This window comes from Mucor velutinosus (genome assembly GCF_035048745.1).
Source record: "Mucor velutinosus strain NIH1002 chromosome Unknown tig00001547, whole genome shotgun sequence".
NCBI classification, from domain to species: Eukaryota; Fungi; Mucoromycota; class Mucoromycetes; order Mucorales; family Mucoraceae; genus Mucor; species Mucor velutinosus.
Window position 1 is genome coordinate 12736 of NW_027041901.1, and position 12360 is coordinate 25095.

Genomic DNA, 12360 nt, shown 5'->3' on the forward strand with positions numbered 1-12360 from the left:
CATTTGATACTGCTGGGAGAACCCTGTGCCTAGTATATTGCTGTATAGCACACACTATTACACAAGCTTTTTTTTTTTTTTTTTTTTTACTATAAAATAAATTTAAGATACATCCCTCATATGAAAGTGTTTAATGGATGCTAGATCAAATGGTTGCACCTTGTCTTGCCTTAGAATATATAAAAGAACTTAAATTGTAACAGTTTAGATACCCTTTTATTACAAAAACAATATAGTGTTAAATGACAGATCAATAGAAGATCAACTAACTAAAACCCTTTGGTGCCTCATCCTCCGAGCCAATCAAATTGCTTGAAAACTCCGCTGACCTAAAAAAAAAATTGCGAGGGTTTCCCCCGGTTTTGATGTGAGGCAAAATTTTAAGCGCCGTTATAATAGCAATATAGCCGCTGCTATCATCAAACTTCCCTCAGGTGCTAGAGCATGCCTTACTTACACCACCTAGCTTTAAATACTGGCATTGAGACCCTCAATCATCACTAAAGTAAGTAGCGATAACCAAGTGGAGGCAGCCTATCCACCTCCTAGCCTCGGATAGAGTCTTGTTGAGCTTCAGCGATAGGCACATCCACGCAACGTAAAAAAAAGGTATGCTTCAAAGAAACATAATAATAAAAGAAGCGAACATAATAATACTATAGAAGTATAGTACGTTATGAATAAAAAATTAAGAATGTTCACGTTATTATATTCTTGTTATTGCAACAAAAATATATACATGAGCAATGTGCATGATAACAGTCTGATGATGTAAAAGAACACAATTGCGCACAATTGCAGGAGCAACAGTAGCAGCAGTATAAGTGTTGTAATACAACATGAAGACCAATGTTGTTTTCATGTGAAGCGACAGAGGCAACACAAACAACAATCCACAGCTATATAACATAGTATCACAAGAAGGGTAATACAATTATATAGCAGTGTGTCATGCTTGTTGTTCGTAAATACAAAGCAACAACATTGCAAGTATTTGTTGAGCTGATCATATCACAGCCAGCAAAAAAGAAAAAAAAGGCAATAAAGCAAACAGCATGAATGCATTATCGCGGGAAAGGAAGCAGTAGTACAAACGTTCAAAGAAGTTTATATCATTGCGACCGCAAGAAAAAAAAAGATACTTACCACTTCTTACCACAGCATCACGACCAGAGACAGACCAGAGAACCAGCATACATCAGAGACAACAGACCACAGGATAAGCAAACATCAGAGAAGAACCACCGAAGCAACGATATAACATCAAAGCAGCCACCGCCAAGTGTGCAGCCAGTGCACAGCAAAAGATCAGAAATAGATCCCTAGTAGAGTTATTGCAAGTAAAACCACGGTATAAAACGCGTTAACATTGTATCTTACGTCTATTGCATAACTGTCAGTTATACTTGCTTCAATTCTATTCACAAAGGTAGCGTTGTTTCATGAGTAGAGAGCTTGCGAAGTATAGTATATGTATATATATAAACGAAAAAAGGAAAAAAATGCTAATAAAAGGTTGAGGCTAAAAGACGTCACTGTTATCAATGTACCGCAAGGTAAGTACTAGAATTTGATAGCTTGCTACAAGGCAGCAAAGCAAGATATGAATTAGCAATTTTCACCATGAGGTTCGCCAACACCTTACCTATTAATCCGTTACATGTAATTAAGAGGTTGTATTTGACAAGGGTAGCGAATTTACGTTTGAATTGAGCTACATACCAAAAAAAAAAAAGCGGTATTTTAAACTATCAATAGCCCAACCTCCATAATACTCAAAATGAGGATTCATGGATTTCTGAAATCGTTCAACCTTAATATCATGCGATTCTGATAATAACATTGCTTTCCAGCTAAATAAAGCTTGGAGTAGAATTTAAAGGAAAATCTAATGATACCAATTTTAAGTGTTTTGGCCGACGTTATTAGGCTGGTTTTTGATAGAATAGTTTTTGCGATTTTTTGGCTGTTTTTGACAGATTACCAGGTTTCTGTCATCAGAGCTTTACTTGCAATACTCATCATAGTGTAGAACAGACAAGAGCCTATCGAACAAGCCCTGATTCAAAGCTCTAGTATGGTTCTATCACGAGATATCGCCAATTTTGTACATCGAAAGAAATTGCTATCCAGATTTTTGCCTTGCTATCACAGGCAAAGTTTGCATAAAGATCGATGATTTTGCAAGATTACATTTTTTTGTCATATCTCAGGAAAGACGTGTAGTATTTGAATAAAACAAAAACCATTGAATAGCTCTACGTTGGATCTACTTTTATGTAAACAGTTCAAGTTACAAATATACGCTCCCTTCATGATTTTACTTAAAAACTCTGTATTTTACGATCTTTAGGCAAAAACATTGTCGAACAGTTCTAAATAGAGTTATATTAGCCACGGAACTTGGTGCAGAACTGAAATGCGCATCGAATAATACCACACATAGATAATGTTATGTATCTTGTACACAAATAAGCTTATTTTTCGTCTGTCTTGGAGATTCTCTAAGGGGAGGAGTATGTATCGAATCTGCACTACTTTATCATCTATACTGTTCTTCAATGTGTAGACCAAAAAGAAGGAACTATCGTTTAAGGCCTAAATCAAGGAAAAAGACTATCGTTTAAAGCCTTACATTTAAAGCGGTACCCTCAGTTTTAATAGAAGAGCTACACTACCAAAAAGGTCAACTCCAGCCAAACTGTCGAAAATGGATCGCTCAAAGGTAGCATTTGCTACAGTGGCGCATACAACCTTTCTTTTGCGCACCAGCATTCGTCAGCACTAGTCCATGCATGTGCCCTGTGTTTATTTTATAAACTTGAGTACTCTATAGGTGTTTCCGTGCTGTTGTCAATGAAGAAAAATGTGCTTTTGCCACTATCAACCCCAATCTTGGGGGGAGAGGGGGAGGGGGCTGAAAACTCCATTTTGGAAGAAAAGTATCATAGATAGTTATATGACGCCTTATCTTGTAGAATAAACAAAGGGGAACAAGATACAATGAATGGATTAAGTTGATTGAGTTGGGAGATTTATAAAACACGGCGTTCGTTTATATAATACATAATCTCTCAACAATAGCCTGCCATCCTATTATCTAACATTCAATTGCACCATTACTATTACTATTACTATTACTATTACTATTACTATTACTATTATTATTATTATTATTTTCTTTTTATCAACATTTGGTTATAGCAACATGCTACTTTCAATGCGAAATTCAAAATCGAATTTCAAAGAGAATTCAAAAGAGATGAAAAAGAGAAAAGTGTAAGAACTAGAGAAAAAGGTGCGCGAGCAATGATTTCAAGGTATAGTCTCTGCCACAAATCAGTATGTTTACAAGTCATACTGGACTGTCTCATAGGCAGGAAATCAAATGGTCTTCACCAATTTGGGTATTTCATATACAGTATTGTTGTCTTTTTGCTTAGGCTGCTCTACTACTGTATTATATGCATATGATATTCAATATACTCAAGCCTTTCATTATCGGTGTGCTTAAAACGATGGAATGGGATATGGGAATGAGGCATGAGGCATGATCTGAAGACGGATACATTTCAAATGGGTGACCTACCAAGAAGCGGTTGATCAGCAATCCTTTATTTACACAAGTAGGATATGAAATATCAGTGTCATTACTGCCGCGTCTGGTAGTAATGGTGAAGTTGGTAAGAGTTCGTCAAGCTTAATTCGTAGCTTACCCGCAGATTCAAGTAGGCCATTTTATTTTTGACTAATCCGCAACGAGTCTCTCAGAGCTATTTATTACAATATCCAATTAACATCACCACGTAGATCCAGTATCATACAAGTGCGGTCAATGCTATGAGTATGATGGAGCAATTCCTATGTGTGGAGGTGATGATCATTATAACCATAGAAAGAAAGGCAATAAAATTGATGGTAGCGATCATGAAGATGACAGAGAATATGGTGTATAGGATTATGGCAAATGCAATGCGGATTGTAACGCTGAGCATGGTAATGGCATGATAAAAAAGACGAGGAAGGCGGTGAATGTGAGGATAAAAGCGAGGTCGAGAATGACGATAAGAATGACGATGAGGGTGAGGATGGGCTGATAACTATTAAACTTCTAACATGGTGCACGATTGAATAAATTCTTAGCGTGAGCTTTTCTCTCTATGTGGTCAGAATGGCTATTTTCTTTCAAAACTTCTTGGATACGAAAGAAAATACAGATCATAATAGAATCGTGACAATAGAGTATCAGCGCTTGACATCATCACCCGCAGCTCACACTCAAAAGGGATTATATGGCATTGCTTTGGGATCAACTGCTTTAGTATCCTCTTATATGTCACTTCCCACGACGTAAACAAGACATTCAATGAACTTACATGTTCAGGCGCAAACCGACCTTGATCTATTAAGTTAGTATTGCCCTTTAAATGGGCTGGGCTAAATGCAACGTACAATTATTGCTTAATACGCTTTGTACTATGGCTTGGCCTTTCGAAAGATACATACACTCTTTTTCAATAAACTCAACACACTGTCTGGAAAGGAGTAAACACTGTTTTGATATTCTCATTGATTTGCATCGTATTCAAGTCGACTACACATTGCTTACTTCGTGCCAAATATATCACCTTGTATTATGAGACATTGCGATATTAATGGTAGTAGCCGATCAACCTCGCTATGTTCGATGACGGCGTCGCCCTGCGGGCTCTCGCCGAAGGCATTTCAAATCAGAGGCAATAAAAACCTGCTATTTAAGTAGATTTTAAACAATCTATCAATAATAAAAAAAGGTTATATCAGAGTCAGAAAGGGGGAGGTATTTCTCCCTGTATCCTCCTTCCTCTGCTTATACACTGGTATCAACGGAAGCTATTATTGAAACGATGTGAAAGAGAAATCAAGCTTTATGCAGCATTTGTATACTACATTCTCCGTTTGTGCCACATTTTTTGGTAGTAGAATTGTCATACCATTCGCTGGTGTTGCTTTTCAGCTGTCGACATATAGCTGGCTATGTGTAAATACTACAGGACCTGTGGAAGATCTACAGCGACTTTTTTCAGATATTTCCATTGCAAAAGGCTCTTTCATGTGGCAAAGATCCCCAAAAGAAGTATTTGCGCTAAGCAACTGTCCCTTCAGTTCCATGATCCCCATTTAATCAGCATCGCAATTATCATTGCTATCGTCAGAAAGGCATTTAGGTCAGCCAGCAGCAATGCCGCCGCCAAAATTGACTCAAAGTCAGTTTGTTTTTTTCTGTTCAAGATTGGACAGATTTTGTCTTTTTTCGACCTCTTTAATCTTCTTTGTGATATTCGACTATATAAATTGTAATGATCAACCTACGCTTCCTAATACGTCCCTGGTGGTAGGGCGAAGTGGTAAAACTCCCGTATGCCAACGGGAGGATCCCGGTTCAAATCCTGGTGAACGCAAGTTGTTTGATTTTTTTGACGTAGTACTGATGTCCTCGTTTGGTGTTTTGTGCTCTTATCCATGATCTATATTTTGACGATTTTCCGCAAGACTGTACTGGCTCTAGGAGTCGCACCTTATTAATAGTAGATTTCTTTTCATTATATATCTTATTCCCCATCATTGCAGACATTGAGTCCACCAACAGTCTTTTCTTTCCCTCAGTATGACATTTTAAGGACTTTAAATAAAACCTGGAGCTCGACTCCCCTACAAAAAAAAAGACGCTTTCTAATACATCCTTGAAGTGCTTTTCAAGGCGCTTCTAATGGTGCTGATTGTAATAAGTGTTTTGAAAGAAATTATTAAGAAATTTGGTAAAATATGAAATGAGGTTTTTAGCGAAAATAGCCATATTTTGCATATGAAAGCCTCATAAAAGTGGTTTCAGAGGTTGCTTTGGATCGAGAGAAGCATTTTGATTTGATATCATAACATAATAAATGTATACCATAGTAAAAGTCTTCATTTTTAAGGTGAAAACCGCGATCGTTTGATTTTCGTTTGATTTTCATGCTTTTTGGTCGATTTTTGGTCATTTTTTTTTAGCCCAAAAGTTGAGCAAAGATGTCAGGACGTTAATACTACTCAAGTGCATTTGTTTGGCGTCATCCCGGTGGCTCATAATGGCCTACATGTCGAGATATGAAAGCTTGAAATCTGTCGAATTTGGTTATGTATTGCTTTATAGCTTTTACTTACACGGCATAAATCACATCTTTAGTAGCTGAAGTATTCTGGGAGGGCAGTTCTGCAGCCTATGCAACTTATAATTCGAACAAGAGGCATATTGACTTCGGGAAAGCTGATTCATGCAAATTTTGATAGCAGTGATGAGTTTTACTTGCGAACCCAGTGTATTCATTTCCATAAAAGCCCCATGGTATCAAGCAGCTTAGCAACGTCGTGGCAAACCGACAGATTCAAAGAAAGAATGATCAATGATAGAATGAAAAGCATTAATGCAAATCACCCAAACCGCAGCAAAATGAGTATTTGAGGGCTTTATTACACACATGGGCATGCGAATTGTACATTTACTTTAGAAACCGGCACTACGGAAACCTTGTTGTCTGCTCAAGGAAATGAGTGAGATACCAGTGCTGAACATTTTCAAAGTGTGATTTCTGAATCAAAGCTTACCCGTTGGGTGAAGATTAGGACACTACTCTACGTTTATCTTGAATTTGACCTTTATTATGTACATTTGGATCTATTAAAACTTCTGAGCGATATTCAGAAACACTTCTTGTCGCAAAACAGGGCTTAAAAATATTCGACCAGTGGTGACGAAAAACAGCACCGTCAAAAGGTTGCATAGAATTGCTGTAATGCCTGTAGGATCTTGCTTGTACTTTCCTTTACGATACTTGACTTCCAGTGCTACCTCGATACCATGAATCAAAAAGAAAACGGTCAATTCAAACGTGATTTCTCGAGCAGCAGCCGCTATCATGAAATCATGGAACAACCCGCTAATGAAAAAAGTGAGCAGACCAAAGGCTGTGGGTGATGACATGAAGCCTTGCTTTTTCTTCTTTTTGTCGTCGTCTTTGGTATCTAATGTAGTGTTGGCCTTTGAAAAAATTAGCTTTCGAAAGAAATTTTTGACCATTCTATTCCATCTTCGACTATCGTTTGTCCAAAGCATGTTTTGAGTTCATTGCTTGCAAACGTTATCACACCCCAACTTACTTCCAAAAGTCTTTAGGGCTATAAAGAAGAAGACATGTAAATGTGAGAAACAAAGTGTCTTGCTTGTATGTGATACTAGATGATACCTTGTTGCTAAAAACGGATTATCAAATAGATCATGAAATCGAATCAGTAGTGTTGCCTGCAAAACGCCCATGAGTATATCCACTAGACTCATCATACAATAGATTCGCACAGCCAATACATAGGTAATAAACATTGCTCTTGGACTATAAAATGGCATTGCTAGCAAATCAGATAAATCGTCAGGCAAGACACCATCTAAAGCAAATTTCATGAACAACATCTTGGCGAAGCCTCGAGCAATCTTCTTAACTCCATCGAATCTAATTTGCTGATGGGTCTTTGCAGTAGGGCTATCATCGAGAAACAATACCACTTTGAATAGTGTTTGTAGATACTCTTTCAGTGTCACAGACGAGGTGGATAAAAAGATGATCTGTGCTGCCATAGACCAAGGATAAAGCATGAATGATATGTTTCCAAAATTATACTTGGAAGCAAATATAATAGGGATGAGAAAATGATAGATTGCTATCAATGCCCTCAGCTGCATTGGAGTGATGATTGCCGAGAATTTCGCGTCATTTTTGACCAGTACATAATCCAAGGTCAATACAAGTGTATAGGCAGCTGTCAGGGTGCCAGCAGGAACAGTGATTGCCGGCGGTAGCTTGATATCTACTACGTACGATGCGTAGCGTTGATTGCTGGTGTCCATAGGAATGACTGGAAGAAGAAAAAGAGCAGCATTAGCGATACGAGGCTCAGCTTTTAAATATAATTAGGAGACACAAAATGTAAAGCATTGCTTTATTTCAATTTAAAAATCATAATCCTCTTCTGTCATACAAGTATCTTCCATATAAAAGGTAGGCATCAGTCTCTGTGCTTTTGCCAAATACCAACTACCATTGCTCAATTTACAAAGATCAGCTCTGAACACCATACCCACCATCAACGACTCGACAATTTCTTTTTCCAAATGAATCTTATAGGTTGTCTGATGCTCGTCCTTGTTTTGCAGTATCACTTGCACTAGTTCCTCGTTATCTGCGCTCTTTTCAAAGGGGGAGATCTCTGCAATTTCAACAAACACAAAAGTCTCTGTCTCCAGCAATTGAACATCATCAGGGTTCTTGATCAGTTTTTGCACAATCTTCTTGGAGTCCTCATCAGTGGAGCCCACTGTATCCACTACAAATGACAAGAATTGCTTCTGGACTGTCAGTGTCTCTGCAGTCATCCATGAGGTATCCATCTTTTCTTGAAATAGAGTAGCGCAAGCTTGATTGTATTGCCCTGGGAGCAATGTGATGGCACGTTTACACTTGGGTAACTGGATCTTGGCCTCTGCACAGATGGAACGAGCCTTTGCAATGTCCTCGGCGTATTCAGGTGCGACATGTCTAATCTCCAAATATCTCAAGAATGCGTCAATGAGTGCAGGAGCATCGGCAAAGTCTTGAGTGCCAATAAACATACTCTCACGGATAAATGTGTTTCCAAAGTACACTTGAGCCACCTCGGCAAAGTTCACCTCGACACCTTCTTCCAATTCATCAGGCACAAAGTCAATAGCGACCTTGGCAGCCTCGAAATCAACAGCAGCGTCTGGATCATTCGGGGTATCTGCACTTGTAGCACGGCCCAAGAACATGTTGGGGCCAGTAATAATACCACCAAATCTGAGATAGTTGTCAAAGATGGCTCTTCTTGATTCAGTGAATTTGTGGTTTGAACGGTATTTCCAAATGGCGTATTCCACACGTTGCGAAAGAGGTTTGTCTCTGTTTTATCACAGTCAATGGCCCTGTTCTAATTTATCAAATAGCATCACTCACGGGCTAAATGGATTTTCAATGGGATCCTCTGGCTTCTTTTCCACGTAGTCGTCAGGCAGTTCAGAACCGGCTTCAGGCAAGTTGGCAGTCTTTCCCTTCTTTTTCTTCTTCTTCTTCTTTTCTCCATTTTCTTCAGCCTTGTTGGCTTGCTTCAAGCTGACGGGTGTTGATAGTTCATTGATGGTAGGGATCTCTTCATCCACTTGTTGACCGTCCTCGGTGCTGTTGGACATGTGAGGCACATCGTCGTCAATGTGGGCCTCGTTCAAGAGGTTTAAGCTAGATGAAAGATGTCAGCTTTGGCTGATGCGTTGTCGTATTTGATCTTACACGAATTCTTCTCTCTCTGATTGATCCATATGATTGACTTGACAAAAATATGAGAAAGAAGGAAAATGCTATTTGAGTAGATGTGCCAAAGAATATCAATCAAATTTCGCGTGCCCGTGTGTGCTTGCTTTTAATTATGCGCCAAAGCCATTTGTGCTCAAGTCTATCAGCTTTTCGCAGTCATTTGATGGATTGATTGATCTCTTTGGATTACACACTGTATGGAGAAGGTAAGTGATGTTGTTATTGAGGGGTCCCAGTCCAGTAAGTTTGTAGCCAAGGCGCTTGAAACTAATGCCATGTTGGGTGCCTAAGCTTACAAACCATACCCATCATTGAGAGCTTTCTTTTACATACAACGTATTCCATGCTCAATGATCCGAGTATCTCATCACGCAAAGAACATCTGTAGACAAATTACAACCTTTTTATTTGTGTTCAAGAGGAAACTGAAAGATCAAATCATTGTATTCACCCGGATTGACTGGCGATAGATCCGTTTCATTATACCACAATCTCTCGATAAAGGTAGCATTGTCATCACGATCAATCAGCACGATAGTGCTTGTTCTAGTGGCATAGGCCGGGTCTTGAATGCCCAAGTTTCCTGGAAAGTCGAACAGAGGTATTGAAATGCGTTCCTTGAGGTCATCAAATATCTGTTGAATATCCTTGTCATTGTTCATGGGTTTCGACAGGCTCAGCAGCCCAAATAACGCATCGATGAGGTCTCTCTGACTCAAGTCTTGTTGCTGGATAATTCTTTGGAACACTTCTTTTCCCATTTGTACCTTTGGCCAAGGGTTTGTCAATATGGAATTGGATAATCCTAATAGAGGAAGGTTACACCCTGATTCACACATAACGCATAGAAATTTGTCATACTATTTACCATAGACTTCACCCGGCTTTAATTCAACTGTGCCTTGATTTTCTCGGTTGGTGATATAAGCCATATCAGCAGGATCCTTGCTGAAATCAAAGTTGACTAGACTGAATCCACCATATTCGTTTGTATGCGCTTGTAAATGCTCCATAGAGTCGTGCACGGATTCTTTATCACATAAAAAGTCTCTCACCAGCACTCCTCGAGATACTTTGCCTCGAAAGTTGGATTCTCGATAATTTGTCAATGCAGAGAATCTACCTTCTTTTGTAATACCTAGCCAGGTGCCGTTTTTGAGGTCAAAGTCGCCTGGATGCGTTTCTAGATCAGTGCCAGCTAGCACATTGTCAAAAGGAGGTTCCCAGAAATGAGCTCTCGCTGTAGGTCGTCTAAGGAATTCGTCTCGGTTGCCAGCAAATATACTAGATCTGGTGAGTAGGCTAATCATATGAGGTAGCGCAATTATACTCACAATCGATAATTAGGGTGGTTATCTACCGTCCAGAATAAAATGCACATTTGTTGTATGTTTATGGGGAAAGAAGGAGACAAAAGATTCTCTTTAAATGCGTATTGACACAAATTGTGTCCCCGAAAAATGGCTTTCACATGGACGATAAAGCATTGAATATTCTCTACTAATACAAAATATTGCATGATTATTTACGAGTTTGCTACTGCGTTGTGGGCAGACATATGACATTTCTGAAGCGAGTGTGTATATGATTACAATGCCATTTATTTAAAAGTTACCACAGATAGTCAATTCACGCATTTGTTGCAATACATCATCTACACGATGATCCGCCTCCTCACTGCTAGGAGGAAAATGATGCCTCAGGCCCTCTAATTGCTCATAGCTAGCCTGACTGAATCTCAGTTGAGATTTGACTAGTGCTTCAAATGATGGATCAATGTACGGTACTCGCAATTCAATTACTTTGGGCAAGTCATTGACAATAATGGAGTTTAGGTTTTCGTACATTTCACGAGCCAGATTGGCTTCTTGTTCAGCCTATCATACATATCCCATCAGTATCCATCGCAGCAGAGAAGGCATTCAACTTACTCTAGGCAGTCGCTGAGGATCTTCGCTGGGTTTGTCTACCAACTTTCTGACTTTGGCTCTCGATGAATCGTAGTCCAACAGCTTCTTTTGTCTACGTTTGATCGCTTCATTGACCTCAGGAAAGTAGGAGCAAAATCTGCCCAATGGTTCCAGCACAGTAGCACGATATGCAGCATCCTTTCAAACACACATTTGAGTATGGACCTTCATCTCCTTAGAGAGCATGAACCTACCAGATTGGATCTGGCTTCTTCATCCAGCTTTTCAATGACTCGCTTATATTCAATACCAGATAGCCCCATAGGTGCTGTATCGTCGTAGAAATTTTCCATTGTTGTAGCAATGCGAACTTGTGCAGTGGTCATTGCTGGCAGCAGAAAAGTGTAAGCCGTTGGTTTCTGCCTGATATTGCCAGTGCACTTACCTCTCATAGAATCAAGATAGCCCTTGGCTTCCTTGGCGAGTTTCTCTGACTTTTTTTCCAGACTATACACGACATTTAGATGACACATTCAGTATGCGTACTTGTTATCAAACGGAGCGAGTGCTTACTTTTTGAATCTTTCAAACTCTTCTTCAAATTCACCATCAACAGTTCTATCATTTCCGCCTGTTCTCTGTTTAATCTAATGCACAAATTGGAGCTGTCAATCCATGTACTACGTTGACTGAAATTCATGTAGCTTGATATCTTACGCTTTGACCAGCTCTATTCAGATTCTTTTTGAAGCCTGACCTACAATCATTAAAACAAACAATTCAATGCTACTGCTTACATCTGAGGCTACTACTTGGACTTACAGGAAACTCATGTTTGAATGTTATACTAAATGAAAAAAAAAAGAAATATATTATAAAAGAGAGAAAAATCTGCCATAAATCCCTTGAAGTGTGTTGAATTACACAATCCAAATGCATTTAAAAAGGCGCTGAGAGCAGAGTGTCATATCAAAATGTCCCCAATCAATGTGTCAGATAGGGTAGCAGGAATGCTACGCTTGTATTCCAGCATTCTTTTGCATCAAAAATTACCG

At 39.0% G+C, this 12360-nt stretch overlaps 4 protein-coding genes across 4 annotated transcripts; all 4 read right to left on the reverse strand.

The window, feature by feature from the left end:
- Positions 1-6697: 6697 nt before the first annotated feature.
- ATC70_006419 (uncharacterized protein) lies at positions 6698-7918 on the reverse strand (the record flags this gene model as incomplete). The annotated part of the gene is made up of 3 exons (XM_064825694.1): positions 6698-7112; positions 7177-7194; positions 7263-7918. 3 exons carry the CDS (start codon positions 7916-7918, stop codon positions 6698-6700), a joined length of 1089 nt encoding a protein of 362 aa, XP_064687208.1.
- Positions 7919-8020: 102 nt separating this feature from the next.
- Positions 8021-9400, reverse strand: ATC70_006420 (uncharacterized protein; the record flags this gene model as incomplete). The annotated part of the gene is made up of 3 exons (XM_064825695.1): positions 8021-8987; positions 9042-9320; positions 9372-9400. The coding sequence occupies 3 exons, from the start codon at positions 9398-9400 to the stop codon at positions 8021-8023; spliced, it is 1275 nt and encodes a 424-aa protein (XP_064687209.1).
- A 399-nt stretch (positions 9401-9799) lies between these two features.
- Positions 9800-10776, reverse strand: ATC70_006421 (uncharacterized protein; the record flags this gene model as incomplete). The annotated part of the gene is made up of 3 exons (XM_064825696.1): positions 9800-10200; positions 10264-10679; positions 10730-10776. 3 exons carry the CDS (start codon positions 10774-10776, stop codon positions 9800-9802), a joined length of 864 nt encoding a protein of 287 aa, XP_064687210.1.
- A 223-nt stretch (positions 10777-10999) lies between these two features.
- On the reverse strand, positions 11000-12138 carry UTP18 (U3 snoRNP protein; the record flags this gene model as incomplete). The annotated part of the gene is made up of 7 exons (XM_064825697.1): positions 11000-11272; positions 11327-11503; positions 11560-11693; positions 11751-11812; positions 11879-11952; positions 12023-12062; positions 12128-12138. 7 exons carry the CDS (start codon positions 12136-12138, stop codon positions 11000-11002), a joined length of 771 nt encoding a protein of 256 aa, XP_064687211.1.
- Positions 12139-12360: the final 222 nt, after the last annotated feature.